The 23829-nt window shown below is 38.9% G+C and overlaps 1 protein-coding gene across 1 annotated transcript in view; it reads left to right on the top strand.

The window, feature by feature from the left end:
* Positions 1-18854, top strand: part of slc17a7a (solute carrier family 17 member 7a) — a 28535-nt gene extending 9681 nt beyond the window's left edge. Inside the window, exons 2-13 of the mRNA XM_023286474.3 lie at positions 1308-1560; positions 2563-2681; positions 2841-2955; positions 3038-3125; positions 3424-3510; positions 4917-5059; positions 5201-5350; positions 10954-11086; positions 12875-12985; positions 15891-16018; positions 16130-16199; positions 16290-18854. Of these exons, the coding sequence (XP_023142242.1) occupies positions 1308-1560; positions 2563-2681; positions 2841-2955; positions 3038-3125; positions 3424-3510; positions 4917-5059; positions 5201-5350; positions 10954-11086; positions 12875-12985; positions 15891-16018; positions 16130-16199; positions 16290-16573 (1681 nt within the window). The 3' untranslated portion in view covers positions 16574-18854. The remainder of the gene's footprint in view (positions 1-1307; positions 1561-2562; positions 2682-2840; positions 2956-3037; positions 3126-3423; positions 3511-4916; positions 5060-5200; positions 5351-10953; positions 11087-12874; positions 12986-15890; positions 16019-16129; positions 16200-16289) is intronic.
* The last annotated feature ends 4975 nt before the right edge of the window (positions 18855-23829 follow it).

The following is a 23829-nucleotide window of genomic DNA, read 5'->3' as shown; positions in this document are numbered from 1 at the left end:
CCTTCCCTGAGAATTTCATCCGAATCCGTTGTTCCGTTGTTGAGTAATGTTGCACACAGAAAGACAAGCAGACAAGCAAACGTACGCTGATCGTCACGTAACTCCACCACATTCCTTGCCGGAGTAATAAGATGTCAAACAAAATCATGGCAGCAGAGATGTGGTTTTACAGACGCATGTTACTTATAGCATGCGTCTTTTATAGACAGAATAAGTAATGAAGACGTTTTGAAATTACTAAACACAAATTTTATGCTATTGAACAAAATTAGGAAATGGCAAGCAACAGTTTTTGGACACAGCATAAGGAAAGAGACTCTGGAATATGTCGTCACAACTGAAAAAATTAATGGGAAGAGAGGACGAGGTAGACAGAGAATGAAAATGACAGACAGACTGACATGGCTACACATTTCAATTCAGACAGCAAAAGATTGGATTAGATGGAGAGAAATGATCGCCTGCACTGAATGGCATGGCAGTTGACTGAATTTTTTTTTTACTGTGTTTAATACCACTAAGGTGTTTAAGTATTTGACAAATATTTGCTATTATTTGAAAGAAAAAGTACACATATTAGGGATTGGATAAAAGTAAATCATATGTTACTCTACAGATTGACAGATTTTCCCTTTTGTTTAATACATATATTATCTAGCAGAATCACAGAAAAAGTAATAATTTGTGTGTAATATAATCTATATATAATGTCAGTATAAAAATTTCCATATTTATAAATGGTCATTTGTTCTTTTACAATATTTTATACCGCTATTGTTTCACTGTATATAAATATCATTATTTGACACATATTTGCTGTTACTTGAAAAATTATTTTATATATTAGAGATTAAAAAATAAATCATCTGTAGCTTTACAGATTTCCCTTTTACAAATAGTATCTAGTAAAATCACAGAAAAAGCAATCATTTATATGTTAACAATAAAAAAACAAACCAAAATTGTGCATGATGTTTACATCAAAATGTATTATACAACAGTAATTTGTTCTTTTACCATGTGTGACCATAAAATTAAACAGTTTTACTGGACTTAAATAAGATATTTGCCATTATTTGCATTTTTTCAATGACTTTTCTGACTTACTTGCTGCTATATTTTTACCATATTTCTTACCTTTTTTTTTTTTGCTGTCTCAACCCAAAGAAATTCCAAATAATCCACTATAGCAGCACTTTTTATCACTGGTATCATATCTTTTGGACCATTTTACCCTCCAAACAAGAAGACATACGGTATGGAAATGTTTGGATCCACATTATTTCCTAATTTCTGTCTGTTCTCAGGCTGATTGAGAAACGGCAGCCGAATGGAGAAACCATTGAGTTGTCAGCGGAGGGTCGTCCTGAGCTGGTGGAGGAGAAGGAGCTGCCGGTGGTGGACTGTACCTGCTTCGGTTTGCCCAGGAGGTACATCATCGCCATCCTGTCTGGCCTTGGCTTCTGCATCTCCTTCGGTATTCGATGCAACCTGGGGGTGGCCATCGTAAGCATGGTCAATGACCACACTGTCTACAAAGGCAACAAGGAAGTGCTGGTGGTAAGTAGGCCAGTAAGATGTGGAACAGTCTTCCACTCTCCATAAGGGAGTGTCCCTTGTTACCAACCTTCAAAACTCACTCATTTAGTACTTTTATGTGCTTTTATTGTGACCTATTGTCCTTTTATCGTAACTTATTGTCCTTTTGTTGTGACCTATTGTCCTATGTTTCATTGTATGTTTCACTGTTACCTTTTTTATTTTTTTATTTTTATCTGCCTAGGGACTGCGGCTATAAATTAGCATCGTTGCTAAAATCTGGCATATTTATATCTATTGCTGTCTAAATAGATGTTCACTGATGTGCACTGTCCCTATCAAATAAATAAATTGTTAGAGGATCCATTTGTTTCTAATATATTATTAAGGACTTGTTTCTCTTTGTTTGTTCCACACTCGTCTCAGGCCACATTTCATTATAAAGTGAGCTTTACAAGTGAGCAAGCCATCACTTTAGATCTTCATTTTATGAATTATATAATGTTTGTAAGAAGCACAGAAGCGACAAGAAATGACAAAATTAGAAGGATGTACACTACCATTCAAAAATTTGGTGTCAATTAGAAAAGTCCTTATTTGTGAAAGAAAAACATTTTATTCCAATGAAGATAACATTAAATTAATCAGAAATACAGTCTAGACATTGTTAATGCACTAAATGACTATTCTAGGTGGAAATGGCTTATTTTCAATGAAATATCTACATAGGGGTACAGAGGAACATTTCCAGCAACCATTACTCCTGTGCTCTAATGGTACATTGTGTAGAAAGACTAACTGATGATTAGAAAACCCTTGTGCAATTATGTTAGCACATGAATAAAAGTGTAAGTTTTCATGGAAAACATGAAATTGTCTGGGTGACCCCAAACTTTTGAACGGTAGTGTAGGTGGGTCTTGCTTGGAGGAACAGATTTCTCAGAGTTGTGACTATCTCTAAGATTCTTCCTGATCTCTGTTTTAAAATAACTGACACAAAGTCCTATATTTTCTTGCTTCCAGGCTGCACAGTTCACCTGGGACCCTGAGACGGTGGGGATGATCCATGGCTCCTTCTTCTGGGGCTACATCGTCACACAGATCCCGGGTGGCTTTATATGTCAAAAATTTGCCGCCAACAGGTTAATATCTTCAGACAGATCTGTTATGTGGACTTCAGCATTCACTTTGATCATTTTACAAGCAAAAATATGTAAAGTTTATGTTTGCAGAAGCACTGGTAAACAGCATGCAACCCCTCTATCACTGCATCATATGTTTGGTTTTTTTGTCATTTCCAGAGTATTTGGTTTCGCCATAGTGGCCACATCCACGCTCAACATGCTGATTCCATCTGCCGCTCGCTGCCATTACAGCTGCGTCATACTTGTCAGGATATGCCAGGGTCTTGTCGAGGTACAGTATGTGTCTGCGTGACTCTGTCTAAGATGTTTCCTGCAAACGTGAGTGTTTCTCTGACTATGTTGTGTCCTTTCAGGGTGTTTCATACCCAGCCTGCCATGGGATCTGGGCAAAGTGGGCGCCTCCTCTTGAGAGAAGTCGATTAGCCACAACGGCCTTTTGTGGTAAAGTTCAAACACTTTGTTGTCACGTTTCCCTGAAATTCAGTTTATACAACATCTGCAGAAACTTGGAATCTCTGCTAGAGTTCAGCTCTGAGAGTTTGAACATGAGTTTGTGAAGATGGAACTGCTAGAAGCTGCTCCAAAGTTAAAGATGCAGACATATATATATATATATATATATATATATATATATATATATATATATATATATATATATATATATATATATATATATATATATATACATTTTCAGTGCAAAACTTATGATTTCTTTATGTCCTTGTGTGTGTGTTGTCAGGATCCTATGCAGGGGCAGTGGTGGCGATGCCTTTAGCTGGGATACTGGTGCAATACACTGGGTGGCCTTCAGTATTTTATGTTTATGGTTAGTATCCTCAAATATGTATTCATTACTGCACTGTTCAATACTTGCAAATTTACTCAGTGAGGGTTCGGTAAAGCTGATCTTATCTTATCTTATCTTATCTTATCTTATCTTATCTTATCTTATCTTATCTTATCTTATCTTATCTTATCTTATCTTATCTTATCTTATCTTATCTTATCTTAATATGCTACCTGTACTTTTTTTAAAAATCATGGTTTCTGAATTGACTAGCAAATATAACTAGCAAAACTGCAGAGAGAAGTTATTAATTTATGTTGACTATAAAAAAAACAGGCCAAAACTGCACATAACATCCACATCTAAAAAAAAATTTTTTTTCAAATAGTAATTAGTTTTTCCACAATGTGTGACCATAAATTGCTATATTTTTACTGCACTTAAATCAGCAAAAATATTATGTTATATATATTTGGTATTATTTGATCGATTAATTATGTATATTCAGGATTTTAAAATGGTAAAAAAAAAAAAAAAAAACAACTCTAAATAATAAATCATGGTTAATTTACAAATCATCCCTGTTAAATTACAGATTACATCTAGCAAAATCAAGAGAAAAAAGTATTTATTTACATGTTGACTATTAAAATAAAAAAGGATAAAATAAAATTAAATAAACAAGCCAAAACAGTAATTTGTTCGTTCACAGTGTGTAACCGTAAAATTACTCCATTTTTACTATATATTTAAATTAGAAATTAGGAAAAAATATTTTACATATTTTTAGAGTCATTTAACAGACAAATTATGTGTATACATGATTTGGGATTTTAAAATTTTAAGTGTTTTTTTATTTATTAAATTACAAATATTATCAACTATAATTACAGAAAAGTTTAGATTTACATGTTGGCTATTAAAATAAATTTAAAAAATAAATAGACAAATTATGTTATTATAATAGGAATTTAAAATTGTAAATGCTTTATATTACAGATAATATCTAGTAAAATCACAGAATAAAAGTTCATATGTTGACTATCAAAAAATGGTTGAAAAATTTTAAAATGAAAAAGAAAAAAATGATAACCTCTGTAAATGATAATATCTAGTATAATCACAGAAATAAAGTTTATATTTACAAGTGACTGTAGAAAAGAAAAAAGAAAGATCAAACTATATAAATGCCTGCATTAAAAATCAGTTTTTACAAATTTTTGTTTGTTCCAATGTGTGACAATAAAATTATATTTTATTCAATGTTACAGTAATCCACTATTTTTTTAAAGTATTTTTTCTTTCTGCCAGATTTTCCCTGTCATTTATTGGATTTTTTTATTTTTACAGTCTCTCTGTAGCTTCGGTCAATTTTCTGTCTTTCTCTCTCCCTATTATATTTAACTGTTCTTCTACTTCCTCTAATCTCTCTCTTCCTCTCCCAGGCAGCTTTGGGATATTCTGGTATTTGTTCTGGATTCTGGTGTCGTACGAGAGTCCTGCAGCTCATCCCACCATCACACCAGAGGAGAGGAAATACATCGAAGAGGCAATTGGAGAGTCTGCAACGTTTCTCAATCCTCTCCAAGTATGGTGTTAAATAATGTCCAATCAAACAGTGATAAATATAACAGAATATCTGAATGCGCACACACACTAAGCTGACTCTCTGCTTCTTAATCAGTCTCCTCAGTGGATTCCAATTATATCTTATTACTTTTGGTGACAGAAATTTAAAACCCCGTGGAGACAGTTCTTCACTTCGATGCCAGTGTATGCCATCATCGTGGCCAACTTCTGCAGGAGCTGGACTTTCTATCTACTGCTCATCAGCCAGCCGGCCTACTTTGAGGAAGTGTTTGGCTTTGAGATCAGCAAGGTGAGATCACATGAACAGACTTTCCCCGCAGAAGCTTTGGTTTGACACAACATCCAGGCTCTTATTCTCATGCTTGCACTCACCATCTCAAGCATATTCATTTCATTTGGAGAGCCTAAGGAGGCATGCACTGCATGCCCGATCATTCATATTTTTGAGTGATTCATATTTTCCAAAGACCTACAAATAGAGATGACGTGGAAAATTATTAGCAGAATAAGAAGCAATTTTTGATTTTGAGAATGAGGTTGAAACATACCGGATTTTACCACTAAAGTGTAACACACACTCAAATTTTTTGACTAGTTTCCGGGAGTTAAAAGGAATCATTACCAAGCACCTGAAGATGTAAAACCCTGAAAAAAAAATCTTCTTTAGATTGTCGAAATTAGGTTAATCTATATATGTTCTGTATTTTTTTATGTGCTAAGTAAAAATGTAAAAGGGGCTGCACAGTGGCGTAGTGGTTAGCACTTTCGCCTTGCAGCAAGAAGGTCCCTGGTTCGCGTCCCGGCTTTCCCGGGATCTTTCTGCATGGAGTTTGCATGTTCTCCCTGTGCATGCGTGGGTTTTCTCCGGGTACTCCGGCTTCCTCCCACAGTCCAAAAATATGCTGAGGTTAATTGATTATTCTAAATTGCCCATAGGTGTGAATGTGAGAGTGCTTGTTTGTCTTTGTATGTAGCCCTGCGACAGACTGGCGACCTGTCCAGGGTGTCCCCTGCCTTCGCCCGAGTCAGCTGGGATAGGCTCCAGCCCCCCCCCCGCGACCCTAGTGAGGATTAAGCGGTGTATAGATAATGGATGGATGGATAAAAATGTAAAAAAAAGAAAGAATAATAATTGATCTTCTTTAGAAAAGTACAACAAAACTTTTGCTATTTTGGGGGAATATTTTTCTCTCATTTGATAGCATCCATCCATCCATCCATCCATCCATTTTCTTCCACTTATCTGGGGCCGGGTTGTGGAGGCAGCATGTCATTCCAGACATCCCTCCCCCCTGCGTTGCTTTCCAGCTCTTGCTGGGAGATCCCAAGACGTTCCCAGGCCAGACGAGACATATAATCCCTCCAGCGAGTTCTGGGTCTGCCCCAGGGTCTCCTCCCAGGCAGACGTGCTTGGAAAACCTCCACAGGAAATCTTCCCCCGAGGCATCCGAATCAGATGTCCAAATCACCTCAACTGGCTCCTTTTGACGCAAAGGAGCAACGGCTCTACTCCAATCTCCCTCCAGATGTCTGAGCTTCTCACCCTATCTCTGAGGCTGAGCCCAGCCACCCTGCGGAGGAAGCTCATTTCAGCCGTTTGTACGATCTTGTTCTTTTGGTCACTACCCAGAGTTCATGACCATAGGTGAGAGTTGGGACGTAGATGGACTGGTAAATCGAGAGCTTCGCCTTACGGCTCAGCTCCCTCTTCACCACGACAGTTCGATACAACGCCCGCATTACTGCTGATGCTGCACCAATCCGCCTGTAAATCTCACGCTCCAGTTTCCCATCACTCATGAACAAGATCCCGAGATACTTGAGCTCCTTCCGGTGTCCGGCAGAGAACCATGGCCTTGGACTTGGAGGTGCTGACCCGCATCCCTGCCGCTTCACACTCTGCTGCAAACCACTCCAGTGTGTGCTGAAGGTCATGATGTGAGGAAGCCAACAGAACCACATCATCTGGAAAAAGCAGAGATGTGATCCTGAGGTCTCCAAACCAGACACCCTCCCCACCCTGCGCCTTGAGATCCCGTCCATGAACACCACAAACATGATCGGAGACAAGGGACAGCCCTGGTGGAGTCCAACACCCACTGGAAACGTGTCTGACTTTGTGCCAAGTATGTGGATACAGCTCTCACTTTGGTGGTACAGGGACCGAATGGCTCGTATCAGTGAGTCTGGTGCCCCATACTCCCGCAGTGCCTCCCACAGAGCCCCTTGGGGGACACGGTCATAGGCCTTCTCCAGATTCACAAAACACGTGCACTGGCAGGTCGAATGCCCATGACTCCCTCAGCAGCTCCGCAAGAGTAAAGAGCTGGTCCACTGTTCCACAACCAGGATGGAATCCGCATAGCTCCTCCTGAATCCGACAATCGGTCAGAGCCTCCCTTCCAGGACCCGAGAGTAAACTTTCCCGTGGAGGCTGAGAGCTGTGATACCAAGGTAGTTGGAACACACTGTAAAGTCCCCCTTTTTGAAAATGCGGCCCACCACCCTGGTCTGCCACTCCCCAGGTACCGTACCTGATGCCCACGCGACATTGTAGAGATGTGTCAGCCAAGACAGTGCAACAATGTCCAAAGCCTTCAGGGCGGATCTCGTCCACACCTGGTGCCTTGCCACTGAGGAACTTCTTAACTACCTCTGTGACCTCTGCCAGGGATATGGATGAAGATTCCCCCGAGGCTCCAGGCTCTGCCTCCCCCAAAGAGGACGTGTTTACCGGGTTCAGGAGTTCCTCGAAATGCTCTTTCCACTGCCTGACAATATCCCCAGTACGGGTCAAGAGTTCTACACCCCGATTGTACACAGCCTGAGCAAAGCCCTGCCTCCCCTTTCCTGAGGCATGGGATGGTTTGCCATCCAAAAGTCCTTCTCCATAGCCTCTCTAAACTCCTCCCACACCATAGTTTTTGCTTCTGCGACTGCTGCAGCTGCTGCCCTTTTGGCCAACCAGTACCCATCGGCTCCGACTCTTCCGGAGGTGGGAAATGAAAACCCCACAGACAGGGTGCTCCACCAGACGTTCCCAGTTCACGCTCACTACATGTTTAGGTTTATCAGGTCTGTCCGGCAGCCTTCCCTGCCATCGGATCCAACTCACCACCAGGTGGTGATCAGTTGACAGCTCTGCACCTCTCTTCACATAAGTGTCCCAGACATATGGTCACAGGTCTGATGATACAACTATGAAGTCGATCATCAACCTTTGACCTAAGGTGCTCTGGTACCAGGTACATTTATGAGCAACCTTATGCTCAAACATGGTGTTTGTTATGGCCAGTATGACTAGCACAGAAGTCCAATAACAGAACACCGCTCAGGTTCAGATCGGGCTGGCCGTTCCTCCCAATCATCCCCATCCAGGTTTCTCCATCATTGCCCACATGAGCGATGAAGTCCCTCGGGAGAACTATGGAGTCCCCAGGCAGTACCCCTTCCAGGACACCGCCCAGAGACTCCAAGAAGGCTGAGTACTCCAAACTGCTGTTCGGTGCATAAGCACAAACAACAGTCAGAGCTTTCCCCTCTGCAACACGAAGTCGCAGAGAGGCGACCCTCTCGTTCCAATTGTCAGACACCAAATTGGAGGTTGGCTCGTAACATCTGGGGGAGAACTCCAACAAAGCGCCACTCAGCCGGGGGCTCGTAAGTATCCCCACACCCGCCCAGTGCCTCTCACCCTGGGCAACTCCAGAAAATGAGAGAGTCCAACCCCTCTCCAGGATTCTGGTTCCGGAACCCTTGCTGTGCGTGGAGGCGAGCCCTGTGCGTGGAGGTGAGCCCTATATCTAGCCGGTATCGCTCCACCTCCCGCACCAGCTTGGGTTCCTTCCACGGCAGTGAGGTGACGTTCCACATCCCCAAGGCTAGTCTACACCACCAGGGGGCGGTGCGCCTAGACACCCACTCCTGCCTACTGCCTGGTCGGCATAGCACCCGACCATGATTTCCTGCCCGGTGGGTGGTGGGCCCACCGGGCAGCGACCCCGTGTTACTTTTTCGGGCTGTGCCTGACCGAGACCCACGGGGCCCCAAGGTTCGGCCACCAGGTGCTCTCTGATGAGCTCCCCCGCCCCCAGACCTGGCTCCAGGGAGAGGCCCCGGTTTCCCTGGTCCGGGCGAGGTAGCGGCTTTCCTCTTGAATGTTGTCATCAGGGTTTTCTGAATCACTCTTTGTCTGGTCCCTCCCCCACGACCAATTTGCCTTGGGAGACCCTACCAGGGGCTATTGCCCCAGACAGCATAGCTCCCAGGATCACAGGGACACTCAAACCCCTCCACCGCGATAAGGTGGTGATTCATCGGGGGCCATTTGTTAGCAGTGAACAGTAATTATGGTGATGACAGGGGAGGACAGATGACCCCATAGACCACAACACCCCAAAATATTTCTTTGAAAGGTGCCTAAAGCCAAGTGTTGCCGCTCAGCAGATAACTTCGTAACAGCTCTGTGCAGTTGTCCAAAATTACTCGGAAATAAGTCTAAAATTACTAAAAAATATCCCAAATAACTTGAAATGTGTCCCAAATTACTAAGAATTGTAAAAAAAGATGTCAAAAATGATTCAATATTTGCCCAACATGATTTCAAACTTGTCCTAAATTACTTAGAAATTGTAAAAATTACTCAAAATTTGTCCCAAATTATTTCAAACTTGTCCAAAAGGACTAAAAAACTGTCCCAAATAATTTGAACCATGTCCTAAATGACTCAAAACCCATATAAATTCACATTTCTTACATTTTTAACAGCTCCATTTTTAATTGTCTTTTTTTTAAGAATATACACTGTATGTTTCATGGGTACAACATCACAAGCTTTATTCTCTATTTCAAATCATTTTGTAATGTTATTATAAACATATATTATCTGGCAGATATTACATTATAGAGTTTTCTATAAAAACAATATAAAATTAAACATGTAACAGCATTATTTTGCTCCAAAAATAAAAATACTGTGGTTTGGACAACAGTTGTTGACTAACAAGACCAGTTTCTGTCTAAATGAATGGGAAGAGAGTCACCAGAACAGAAAAACTGCAGATTTTCCCTGTTTTGTTAAAATTGCAGGGAGAAAAAAGGGAAAAAAATTACATGGTAAAAAAAAAGCAGACCACAACTGTACTAATGACCATATCAAGGATCTGTATTTTTGAAAAAATATTTACAAATATTAATTTGTTTTTTCCCAACGTATTACTGTAATATTGCGGTTCAAACAAAAACATCTGTTAATTTCATAGTTTTTTATTGTTGTTTTGTTTGTTTGTATTTTGTTGTGGTTTTTTAATGTTACAGTATATACCTGTATTTTTTTCTGGCCCCCTTGCTGCCAGAATTGTCTCGAATCAAAATCTGATAACCACTGCTTAGAGGTTTGGCGACTTTGTCCCATAAATAAGGTTTTAAACACATTTTCAGTCACACTGGTTGTGCTTCTACTAAACATACCTGACGACAACACACTGACATCTCTTCAACAACATGATTGGATGGATATTTCCCAGTTCAGCAAATTAGATTTTTTGAAAGCGAGATGTGGGACATGAATCACACAATATCTTTGGCGAATTCTCTCATTCATTTCTGTACAGGCTTCTTGAAGCAGCTACATTCTTTGAACTCTTTCAATATCTTTTCTTTGTTGTTTTGTCACCATTTAATCCACAATAACTAATCAGAATAAACTCTTATAATATATTAATATGCCAATTTTCATACTGTTGTCAGCAAAACAACTCTAGCTTCACTGAGAGGACATATTTAATCTGTTTTTGAATCTTTTCAATCCATCAGCATCCTTCATCATCTAGTGGTAGCAGTGATATTATTCCTGTATGTGTGTTTGTCACTTACATTCTGTTTCCCTTTCAGGTGGGGATGGTCTCAGCTTTGCCCCATCTGGTCATGACGATCATCGTGCCTGTTGGCGGCCAGTTGGCAGACTACCTGAGAACCCACAACCTGATGTCCACCACCAATGTCAGGAAGCTCATGAACTGTGGAGGTGAGACTGTCACCTCCACAGTTCAACAAAAGTTTGATGTAAAGGATAAAAGGACAAAAGTTTGATGAGAGGAGAAAGCTCAAGGTGGTGTTGAACCAGAAACTGAATGGATTCATGCAAATGAAACTCAGCTTTGAGAGCGAGTGTTGTCACGTGTGTTTGAAGTATAGATTCAGAAGCACGTGTTCAGTGTAAAAGACGGACTATTGATTGATATCGATAAAACTTTCATTCATGCTGGGTTTAGAGAGAATCTGAGAGAATTACATGACTGTTCAGAGACATAAAGTAAACATTTGAACTGAATTCGACTTAAGCTGCATCTTTAAGACGTGCAGAAACATGCATTTATGCCAACTTGTCTTCATTTTGTCGTCAGGTAGAAATTAAGACGTCATTTTATCTTTGCTGTACTTAAAACAACATAAAAAAAACAGAGAGAGGATGTTGATAATATTAAAGCAAATCAGCAGCATTGCTAAAGAATAAAAATATTCTATATATTAACTTATTACTCCGACCAGGAATGGCAGAGTTATGTGACGATTGTTTGTCTAGCGGATTTGGATGAAATTTTCAGGAAAGGTCAGAAATGACACAAGGACCAAGTGATTAGATTTTGGCAGTGATGCAGCTTATAGTCTGGATCCACGGATTTGTTAAAGATTTCTGTATCATTGCGAGATAGCGTCACAGTGTCACTGTAACTATGACAACAAGCAAACACTATGTCAGCTGCTTGCTGACGATCACATGATTGCGATCCAACTACAAATCCACCACTGTGGACTTATTGGGACTAATCTGTCGGAAATGATACAAGGAACAATTGATTAAATTGTGGGGTTGTTTCCGAGTCTCATCAGTTCCCTCTGCCCGCTACATATTTAGGTCACGTGATTCAGTATCCATACATAACGTAAACATGCATAACACATGCCTGTGCTCAGCGCAAGATCACTTTGTTTGTGGGTACATCTATATTAAATGGCCACGCTCTATGTTGCCGTGGTTTCTGCCATGAATTTTTTCAAGATTTCAACCGTCTGAAATGATACAACGACTGAGCAGCCTTGGCAGAGTACTGTGCTCTCTGAATGCTTTTCTTGTTGATGATTGTAATAATCAAATTCAACCTCCTAACGCCTGTCTTCCACATAAGTGGACATCTTTTTTTTCAAAAGAGTGTATTAGTCATAAAAAAAATAATAATAATAATAATAACAAAAATAACAACAGTATGAATATAATATCATATGATAGATATAATAATCTGATAATATCTGATTGTGTTATTATTATCATTATTATTATTATTATTATTATTATTATTATTATTATTATTATTATTATTATTATTATTATTATTAATAATAAATGTATTTGTTACTCCTTATTCCAAATAACTAGAAGAAATCTAAAATTCAAGCCCAACCGAAGCTCAGGTCTTACAAGGTTAAGGACAATTATTATGGCAATAGTCTGTCTCAGTCTAACAATTCTCCTTAAATTTGAGGTATCCTCATTAAGTAACCTCATTTGTGTGGCACCTTTTACTCAGCAACTTGCATTTGGAGCGTTTGAAGTGCAGCAGCTGCCAGTATTAGAATCACATTAATATTTTAGCGCTATTTAAAGGTCATATCAATTTGTCCGTAAACACATGTAATGTTCCTGTCAAAGCAAATTAATTATAATGCAGAGAATCACTAATTGATTGTTACAACGGAGTTTAAAGCTGTTTCATTGTTTTATCTTTTCATGTTGATTTGTTGATGTGTTTTTCAGGTTTCGGGATGGAGGCCACCCTGCTGCTGGTGGTTGGATACTCTCACACTAAAGGCATCGCCATTTCTTTCCTGGTTCTCGCTGTGGGTTTTAGCGGGTTTGCTATTTCAGGTAGGTGATGTTACAAAAAAGTGACTGATCTGTTGTATGGCTTTTAATACCATGAAGGATAGAGTTAGTTAAAATTTGCAATATGTATTTTAAAGGTGTGACTTGACATTTTTAGGGGACTTCCTGGAGTCTCAAATGGCATAAAACTCTCACACAACACTGATATCAAGAAAAATGGAAAAAAATTAAATCATCTACAGATGAAAGCTTCACATTTCAAGCAAAATTGTTACATTGTCTGGCATCAATCAATATCCAAGATGGCAAACAAATGTTATTTCCCAACAGTATATCTCTCCCCTCATTGATTCCCTTTTACTACTCTCAGAATATTGAATGGTTCTTCAGAAGGCTGTCTGGTTCTTTAAGCTCAGTTGTTATTTTGGTCATTTTTAGAATAGTTGTTTGGTTTGGTAGTGGGTACTAGTATAAAATTCGAGCTGCAGGTAACAATTATTTTCATTTTTGATTAATCATTTGGTCTGTAAAACACCAGAAAACAGTGAGAAATGTCACAACTTCCCAAACTGGCATCTTTTAATATGTTCTTCTGTCGAGAACCCAAATTTTCAAATGGATTATAATGAAGAGAGCCAGAAATGCTGCAGATTCTTACATCCATTACTATATATTACACTGTATATAACTTTTTTATTGCACATTTTACATTTTATCCTTATATTTTTTCTACTTTTTCTACATTTTAGGACATATTTTTCTGCTTATGTTTATTTCCATATTTTTGTTACAGTTTATATTCCTAAGACTCTGAATGTGAGCAACCTTGACATAAGCAATTTCCCCTCAGGGATCAATAAAGTATTTCTGATTCTGCTTCAAAAGTATTTTAAAGATAAAACATTTGGACCAACAAAGAACAATCCTGAAAAAGGCTCCTTAAAGAACCTATTTTTGCTAAAGTTCTTCGAAGCACCATTTAAGGTGCTTAAAGGAAAAACTTGATAGAACACGGGTGGCTCTATGAATGAGGTACATTTGGAGGTAACTTCAAAGAAAATCTTGCTCAAAGGTTCTTTGTGGAGCAAAAGTTGATTCTTCTTGGGCAGGGGTGTCAAACATGCGGGACGACTTTGCAAAGAGTAAAAATTACAGAGAAGACATCAAATGCAAATTGTAAATACGGAAAACTATAAATTTCACATAATTTCTAGATCTTGACAAGTTGTTTTGATCATAAAAGAAAATACTCTATTGTTGAGTTCTAGATCTACTGATATGTAAATTGTAGCGTGTAAATGATAAAATGAGGCATGATATTGTTTAAATTGAACTTATTTTTCTTCTGAAATTTCAGGTTGTTCATAATGTTTTGTAAAAAGATATTTCATTAAATGTGAACATTTTCAGAATGTAGTTTTTTCCACTAAAACAAGGGGAAACATTAGTAATTTATAGGTTATTATGCTGTCATTTTACTGCTCCAGCCCACTTAAGATGAAATTGACCTGTATGAGGCCCCTGAACTAAAATGAGTTGGACACCTCTAGGGTATCACTGCCATTTTTGGTTTCAGTTAGGGCTGTCAAAATTTAAAAATTATGGGAGAGAAATCCTAAATTGTAAGAGAAAGTGCTTAAATTATGGGGTACAATTAAAAATAATGAGAGAAAGTGGTCAGTGTTGATCGATCCACTGTTGAAAACCATCTTCAACCTTTAATTATCAACAGAAGGAAACTTTATTTATGAGGTTTTAAACATGAAAGGACGCAGAAGATATGAGTAGATCTCAAACATCTACTGGATGTATAACTCCAGGTTAATGGAGGAAACAGAACAGTGGAGGTTTGTTCTGTTACGAGTATACGTACAACCAGAGGTGGGTAGAGTAGCCAAAAACTGTACTCAAGTAAGAGTAACGTTACTTCAAAATAATATCACTTAAGTAGAAGTAAAAAGTAGTCATCCAAAAAATTACTCAAGAGTAAAAAAGTATTTGGTGAAATGACTACTCAAGTACTGAGTAACTGTTTGATTGTAATGACTGATTTATTTTTTAGAAATGATGTGATCAGACTGACAAAAATGTAAAATAATGAGCAAATTCTGGTATTTCCAAATAATAAAATTGAAAAAATAGCAAAAATAAATAACATCTTTACAAAATGACAAGGCACAAGGAACACAAATTTCCAAATCTCAGTGTTTCACAACATAACGCATTTGAAACAAACACCTGAAGTAAGGAAACGTTTTTATGTTTGAACAGTGCAAAGTACTTCCAGTGACAAGATAAATAGATAAATAGATAGATTAAACCTTTATGGAATCCCCCCCCCCAGTCATGTGGTAGATCCACTGGGGGCATCTCTCTAGCAAAATAAAGCATATCTAATGTGGTAAATAAAGTAATGAGTTGAGTGTAGCCCAGTGTAATGGAGTAAGAGCAGCATTTCTTCTTCACAAATCTACTCAAGTAAAAGTAAAAAGTATGGCAGAGTAAAACTACTCTCAGTAGTACTTTTTTTTTCAAAAAGTTAGTCAATTAAATGTAATGGAGTAAATGTAACTCGTTACTATCCACCTCTGCATACAACTTTGTTGATATTGGAGATGCTGCTGGACGAGGACATTGAGACGACAGAAAAAAACTGTGAATTTAAGAGATTGTTGAAGTTTTTAGGGCTGCTAAGCTACTTTTTACTCTACAGGGACGGTTTCTGTGGTCAGAACAAAGGTTCTCGTCGACCTAAAACAACCAACAATTTCCTGCAGTCGAAAAACAGCTAAAAGGTGTTCAGATGGTTGAAACAGAAACTGAAAAGACATCTGCATTTATACGTTTGACAGAATTCAGTGAATATAAACAGTGATTTAAACTGTGCAGTTATTTTCAGTGTTTTTGTCTTCTATCTCTTCCTGAACTGATGTGTTCTTTCGTGCAGGGTTTAACGTGAATCACTTGGATATCGCCCCTCGATACGCCAGCATACTAATGGGAATTTCAAACGGAGTGGGAACATTATCTGGAATGGTGTGTCCTCTCATAGTGGGAGCCATGACCAAACACAAGGTGATTTATTCAATTTTCTCAGCTTAACAAGGCCACATATTGAAGTCAGAATGTACATGTATGTTCTTTAACTCTCCTACTGTATATTCACGTTTTGTTTAATCATTTCAGACACGTGAGGAGTGGCAGGGCGTCTTCCTCATAGCTTCCCTTGTTCATTATGGAGGAGTGATCTTCTATGGTATGACTTTATAGTGTTTGACAACACGTCTGCTCAGAAAATCTTCATTCTTGATGCTGAACATGTTTTGTTTTGTTTTTTTCTCACCAGGACTCTTTGCATCAGGAGAGAAGCAGCCATGGGCAGACATAGAGGACACGAGTGAGGAGAAGTGCGGTATAATCGATGAGGATGAACTGGCCAATGAGACAGAGGAGCTTTACCGTGGAGGCGGGCAGTACGGCGCTATGAGCCAACAGGCGGTCGGGTCCAACGGAGGAGGAGGAGCCGGGGCAGGATGGGTGACAGACTGGGATAAGTCTGAGGAGTACGTGCAGCCTCCTGGATACAACTCCTACATGTATGGAGGAGAAGAGGAGAAGACGCTGACATAGACGACTGACATGACACAAAAAAATAACACGAAAAAGAAAAGGGGAAGATTGTTTTTGGAAAGGGATTGTAGAGGAGTCACTGCTGTATTTAAAGGACCTGCTGTGTGCATTTACAATTTGCACATGTCAAAAGTATGGATCTGGTTCATTCCATTGTGTGCGTGTCCGTGTGTGTGTGTGTGTGTGTGTGTGTGTGTGTAGCCATGCGCATGCAGGTGTTGGAGTTATTCACATACATGAACACACATTGTATTTATCTGCAAAATCTGAACTCATCGCCCAGATTTCCTTCCTGCTCCTGAGCTAGTTGTGATTGGTCAGGAGTTCTGTTTCCACATCACTGAGGAGAGTGCATGTGTGTGTGTTGTGTGTGTGCGTGCATGTGTGTGTGTGTGTGTGTATGTGTCTGTCTGTCTGTCTGTCTGTGTGGGGAACTTTTGCCTGAACAGCAACTTGCTCAAGCCACTGGCATTGTGTTGTATTTAAATTTTTATGTGAGCCATGCAGGTAGTTTTTTTTTTGTTTTTTTTTTGCTGGAAAAGCAGGTTTGGAGCTTCAGTTTTAACACTTAAGCCCTCAGACTGAGTCAAAATCATACTGATTGTGTGATACAAGACACACAAAGTGAAAATTTGTGTGTTTTTATGAGTGTAGCCACTAATGGACAGTTTTATCCAGATGCAAGAGAAGACGTGCATCACTAAAGTTTGTTTGCATGTGGTGGTCAGCGTGGGTGCATTTTTGTCGTGAGAATCGATCATGTGAGGTAAAAAAGGTGCTTAGATGTTGTGTCAGTCTTCTGTTAAAGAGACCTCCCATTCATGTGAGTGTGCAAAGGCGTGTGCTTGACTCTGAACACAAAGCTGCATGTGGCGTCTCACTGAATCTCACCTGGGTCTGACCGAACTAGGTCACGTTCAGCCAGGATCATGGGTCACAACATGCCCATCATGAGTCATCATCTGACACTTGTGACTTTCCACTTGGCATCCCATCAGAGAGGTGGCCCAGGGGGACAAGTAGAGTGTGATGCTTTGCTGTTCCACACTTTAACCAGCGCGGATCAATAGTTGAAATATTTCCAGGCCACACACCACAAGCTGGTCCATTCATGCCTTTTACTGTCTTCAACCCCTGTTGCTGCTGTTTCTGTGTCTTTAGTAGCTACATGAAATATCCGTCATGTCGCAGTTTGTGGAGCTTTTCAGACTTTCTGTGTGCGTGTGTGTGACGGCACATGCTCCGTTGTGTTGGGTGCAGGTGCTGAAACATTGTGCGGTGAGCATGTTTTAATGAGCAGAGCGCCGCAGTAGCTCGCCAGCCCTTTTTTTCTTTTACACACAAACACGGTGCAGATTTCATGCGAGCACAGTCAAGTGCACAGTGTGCAGAGGGAGCAGTGACACACTATTTGGCATTTACGTGGTTGTAACAGTGAAGGTTTGCACATGGGTGGGATTAGCAGGAATTTCTTAAGAGATATTATCAGAGGATGTTTTGATTTTTGTAAGAATCATGGCCAATCACATCAGCTCCTTAAGACACTGGTGGCAGCTGGGAAATGGAGCTTTTCTTGAGAGAGCACTCAAAAAGGAGAGGTTCTATTGCATTGTGCAGGTTGCACTGTGCAACTCTTTACACCTGCACATACAGAACATAGAGCCGACAGACTCCAACAAGAAACTTGCACACACACACACACACACACACACACACACACACACACACACACACACACACACACACACACACACACACACACACATACAACTCCTGCATTGCACATCTACTCACAGGTCATGCCAACACACAGTCATTTATTTTTAACTTTAAAAGGACATTTAGAGATGGCTCTCTTTCAGATCACATTTGTGAGAAGAAATTTACTGTTGGAATGTTAAAGGGATGTATTTGATCCAAACGAGGGTTTAAAGGTAAAATGTGTCAAAGTATTTTAAAAAGTGAATACAGCAAATTACCAGTTTGCATTGTCTTAAAGACATGAATGATTATTCCTGTGATCAATTTCATTTTTAAGTGTTGTATCAGTGTAACTTTAAACAAGTTTCTTCTTTGTCTCAGTTTATGGCTGTTCCAATGTTGTCCTCCTCCCTCTTGATGAAATGTGTGGTCACCTGCTGGGAATCATGTAAAAAAAAAAAAAACTTTTAAAAAAGAGGAAATTATCTTATTTAAACATGGAAATATGTGGAAGGTATTTTGTGTATAAAAAATGTACATGTGAGATAACCTTATGTATAATAAAATTTATGTAATTTAAGATGATGTCACTATTTCAGCACAATCATGTTGTCAGGATTTGTCACCTGCAGCACGATGACGCATTAACCCATGTGTCGTCCTGCGGGTCAGATTGACCCGTTTTAAAGTTTGAAAATGTGGGAAAAAAATCTATTTTCACAGTGAAACTTCTGATGTCCACGTTTACAACATTTTAGGAAATCTTTGAACATTTTTTGGTGGAAAAAAAGAAATGTTAAAAATGTTTCTTAAGATCATTCACATAAAAATCAACCAAAATCCAGCGAATTTCATTGGATTTTGGTTGATTTTTATGTGAATGTTCTTAAAGAAAATATTAGAATTTTTACTGATATATATGTAATCATTTTAGATATTTTTAGGATTTTTTTGGAAGATTTTTACTCATTTTTTGAAAATATTTACAAGAATTTTCTTGCCAAACTTGGGGGATTTTTAAATAAAACTTTTAAGGAATTATTGAAATTTTCTTCCTGAAAGTTTTGCAAATTTTCAGAAATTTGGGGAATTTTTTTGATTTTTTGAATTTTTTTTCAGACAGGGAAACAATATTTTTTGGTGCCTGTAAATAAGGACAACAGGAGGGTTAAATTGTGTTGGATTTTTTTACATCATGAGCACAATGCCAGTTCTTTGTCTTTCTCTCAGGACAGATGGATGCAGGATTATCTCGGTGAATTTAGGCAAAGATTAGATCGGAGAGCAGATGCACTCAGTGGGAGAGTCAGGGAGCAACATGGACGTCACAGACAGCGGAAGTGAGGATGATGGACCAGAGGGTGGAGCATCACGCCTGGTGTGTGTGTGTGTGTGTGTGTGTGTGTGTGTGTGTGTGTGTGTGTGTGTGTGTGTGTGTGTGTGTGTGTGTGTGTGTGTGTGTGTGTCTGTGTGTGTGTGTATGTGTGTGTGTCCAAACCAGTCATCACATTCTGTTTCTGTGAGAGCTTAAATTAAATCCTTAAAGTTTTAATAATCATGTCATCATAATGATTTATATTCATTTCTGTTAGTTTATTTCTAGTGTTTTAGTTAGGTCTTTATTTTGAAAGAATTTAGCAAAACTGTTGCCTGTATTGATGCAACTTTGCCAGATTTGTTGCAGTGTTGCACAAATCAACTGGAACTTAAACCTGCAATACACAATGATGGCCAGCAGGGGCACTAAAAACTACCTTTGAACACTGACTCTGACCATATTGATCAAAATAACTTTGTTGATGTGTCCATATGATGTTTGTTAGATGCCAGAAGCAGGGCCGTGCAGAGACCTTTGGAGGGGCAGGTGCTCAAAGTTAAAAGGGGGCACGTGGAGCACAAATTTGAAACACCATACAGAAACAAACCTGACACTATAAGGTGAAGCAGTGGTGCAATGGTTAAGTCGCAGGACTATTGACCAGAAAATTAGTGGTTCAAACCCTGACCTGTGCGGTAGTGTATGTGTGACAAATTGTTACTGTTACTTTGAAACTGAATTTAGATCATCATTAGATACTGGATTGTTTAACTGTGGCTACTCTTCCTGGAGTCCTTGCTTTTAAATTTCATACTTTTTCAAGACATATACTGTATAGCCACAGATTTGCTCCATGGTGCTGATTCACAATCTGCCCTTTATTATTCGTAGTGCTAATAATAAAGTTTAAAAAATAAATAATTAAATGAGATAGAAATCATGTATTTAAATGTATTTGTGCTTTTATTCAGTTTGACTATCCACTTTGCAGAAGACAGCAAGGTTATAAAAGTTATATATTTTATATTTATGCATATTATTTTTAATTTGTCTACATATACAAATGTTAGAAACAAGTACTGATATCTTTAAATGAGAGGTTGAGAAAATCACAATTCAAATTCTTCTAATTATTATTGTTACTGTATTCATACTGCAATAGTCCAAAATTATGTGAAAATGCATGTACATAGTTTTAGTGAAATAACATAGTCTATGCCTCATTGCCTCTAGAAACACAGGAAACACACTGCAACTCACTGACAGTAAAATAATACATCTCTCTGATGCACTTTGCCCATGACAACAGAAACATACAGAAACAAAAAGAAGCCTGGCAGACTTTATCCTCTCTCTGAGCAAAACAAGCAGCCATCGCCATGACTGAGCATTTTCACCTTGAAACCGTAACATACCAACGATGTTCCTAACCAGAAAAGCACTCAGAAAGCGCAGTACTCCGCCAAGGCTGCTCAGTCGTTGTATGATTTTTGACGTATAAGTCCCGATAAGACCACAGCGGTGGATTTGTAGCAGGATCGCAATCATGTGATCATTAGCAGGCAGCTGACATAGCATTCACTTGTTGTCATAGTTACAATGACGCCGTGCCGCTATCTCGCAATGATACAGAAATCTTTAACAAATCTGTGGATCCAGACTATAAGCCGCATCACTGCCAAAATCTAATTAAATCAGGTGGTCCTTATGTCATTTCTGACCTTCCCTGAAAATTTCATCCAAATTCGTTATTCGGTTTTAGAGTAATGTTGCTAACAGACAAACAGATGGAAGGACAAATGTATGCCAATCGTCACATAACTTCCTTGGTGGAGTAAAAACAGATTCAGCATTCCAGGATTTCATGCATCACAAACATAAGGAAACAAAACTGTCAACTCGTGGGTTAATTTTCTTCTTCGGATCAGTTTCCAATTCAAAAATGTATTGCTGTTCTACTCTATTATTACAGCTTGTGGCGCAGTTTACAGAGTTTAAGCCAAGTCATAGGTGAGCTGTGTGCTCAGGCTGCAGCAAACAGTGGAGGGGTGGATGGAAATGGAGGTGTGGACTTCATAGATCTGCACAATCCAGAGGAAGCAACGGTGTAGAGATACAGTGAAGCCATGTCAAGACAAAAAATTATTATTTCTATGGAGGAACAATATATCATTTTGATACACAGAAATTAGTTTTGAGAGGTTTAATCAACGGTCTGAGATTTTCCCGTCCACACTACATAATGTGGAAAAAGAAGAAAATCTGAAATTATTTATTCTATAATTTAGGACTATACTGACTGAAAAGGCAAAGCTGTTTGGGTTGATGAAATGGAAAAGAAAAAGCCAGGGACAGAGAGTTTATTTGGCTCACTTTTTGAAGATTCCTCCAATGAAAATCAAGTCAGCGTGGTGTTTTAACTTATACTCTAAAACATATGACTGATACAAGCAGTGAAAGTCACAGCTGAGCTTTTCTTCCTTGAAACTTCAGAATCCCGATGTCGCAGGCTTGGTGTGAAGAGCTATCACTGCTTCATTTGAAACAGCTACAAAGATGGGAAAAACAATGACAGTAAATAAAAACTGAAACTGAGTTTTATAGTCTATAAAACAATGAGGTAAAAGTCACTTTAAATCTTTATAGGGTTCTCAGAAAATCCAAACTCAGGTCATCATTTTTCTGTTTCTTTCCGTTTTCTTGTCTGATTTTTAATAATATTGCTAATATGACAATACTCATATCACTAGTGACAGTGGTGTCATTTACTCTATGGTTCATTATTTCATTGTAGTGTTATAAGGCGACCACTGGAGGGCAATGAACACAAACTCATGATCTAAAGTCATATCTGTTAAACTCAGTGTTTCCTCTACATTCATTTAGGAGCAGCGAGCCGCCATTCCTAAATCCTAGCAGCTGCTCCTTCAAATTTCTCTTTTTTTTTTAGTGTCGCAAATACACCACCACCGCATGTCTCCACCATCACAGCAGAGTCCTGTGAAAAACCATCTGAAACTACAGATAACTATCTCACTCAGTATCTACTCTTTGATAGGTCGGGTTAATACAACATTAATTACTCCTTGAAAGTGACGTCATCTCAAGCACCCAGGCACCAGGTCAGAGAGTCAGAGGAGTGTCGTCTTGGAAAATAGGGCAGTGACTTACCGGAGAAAAGTTATTTGCTTACGATAACTCATAAAATATTTTACAAGTTAAACAGACATTAGCAAAATATTGATGCCTAGCTAACGTTACATAACATATCGGTAGCTTCAGTTAGGCCCGGTGCCAAGTCAGTGTCGCTAATGTGAGTAAACTAATTGATAGCATTAAGCTAATATCTACACATCATGATGTAAATGCTGACTGCATTTTCAGATGAGCTCGCTCAAATTGTTTTACCTATTCTATTTTAAATTTTTATATTCAGCCGTTAAAAAATCTATTTCCAACTGGCCATTCAATAGATAACTTGCAAAAGTAAAATCTGCAGTGAAATGTCATTTGTTTACGCTGCCACACCTCCTGGAGAGCCTGCCACCGCTGCTGAAAAAAATCCTAGAGGAAACACTGAAACTATTATAGCTGTCATGGAAGTTTGTGCAATTCAAGGAGCCTCATAGATGACTGACAAGCCAATATATATTTAAAGTTGGCTGGTGAAAGATCATGAAAACCTTTAAAGGCAAGTATTTTATCTTAACGTTTTAAAATGTTACTTGATTTTAAGAATGTTGTGATTTAAATTTAAATTTAAAAATGTTCTAATCTGCTTTTTAAAATGTTATGATTTTAATTTTGATATGTTATTATTTGAATTCGAATTTTTTAATGTTTTAGGATAGCGTCACTTTGAAACCGACAATTCAGTAAGAAAGTATGGTTTTACGTTTCTGAGATGTTTCGACGGCATCTGCTGTCTTCTTCAGAGCATGATCTGACGTGTGATGACGTGTCCTTTTTTATCATGTGACAAATCTGACAGATCTGTCAGAATCTGTCAGATCGACCACGCCCCCTGCCGTCTGGTGGTCTCTGGATGATGGAATCCCAGGTATGCGAGAGGGTGTAGACCCCCTCGTCCCAGTTCATGGAGCAGCTCTTCAGGTTTAATTCAGGTTTGTTCACAGAAACACTCAGACCCTCAGCAGCCTCCCATCATAACAACATGCAGCAGAACATCAGCTTGATTTGATAAGATACATCGGAACAAACTGAGACCACGTTGTCA

This window comes from Amphiprion ocellaris, chromosome 19 (genome assembly GCF_022539595.1).
Source record: "Amphiprion ocellaris isolate individual 3 ecotype Okinawa chromosome 19, ASM2253959v1, whole genome shotgun sequence".
Lineage (NCBI taxonomy): Eukaryota > Metazoa > Chordata > Actinopteri > Pomacentridae > Amphiprion > Amphiprion ocellaris.
This window is presented reverse-complemented; position numbering and strand designations above follow the sequence as displayed.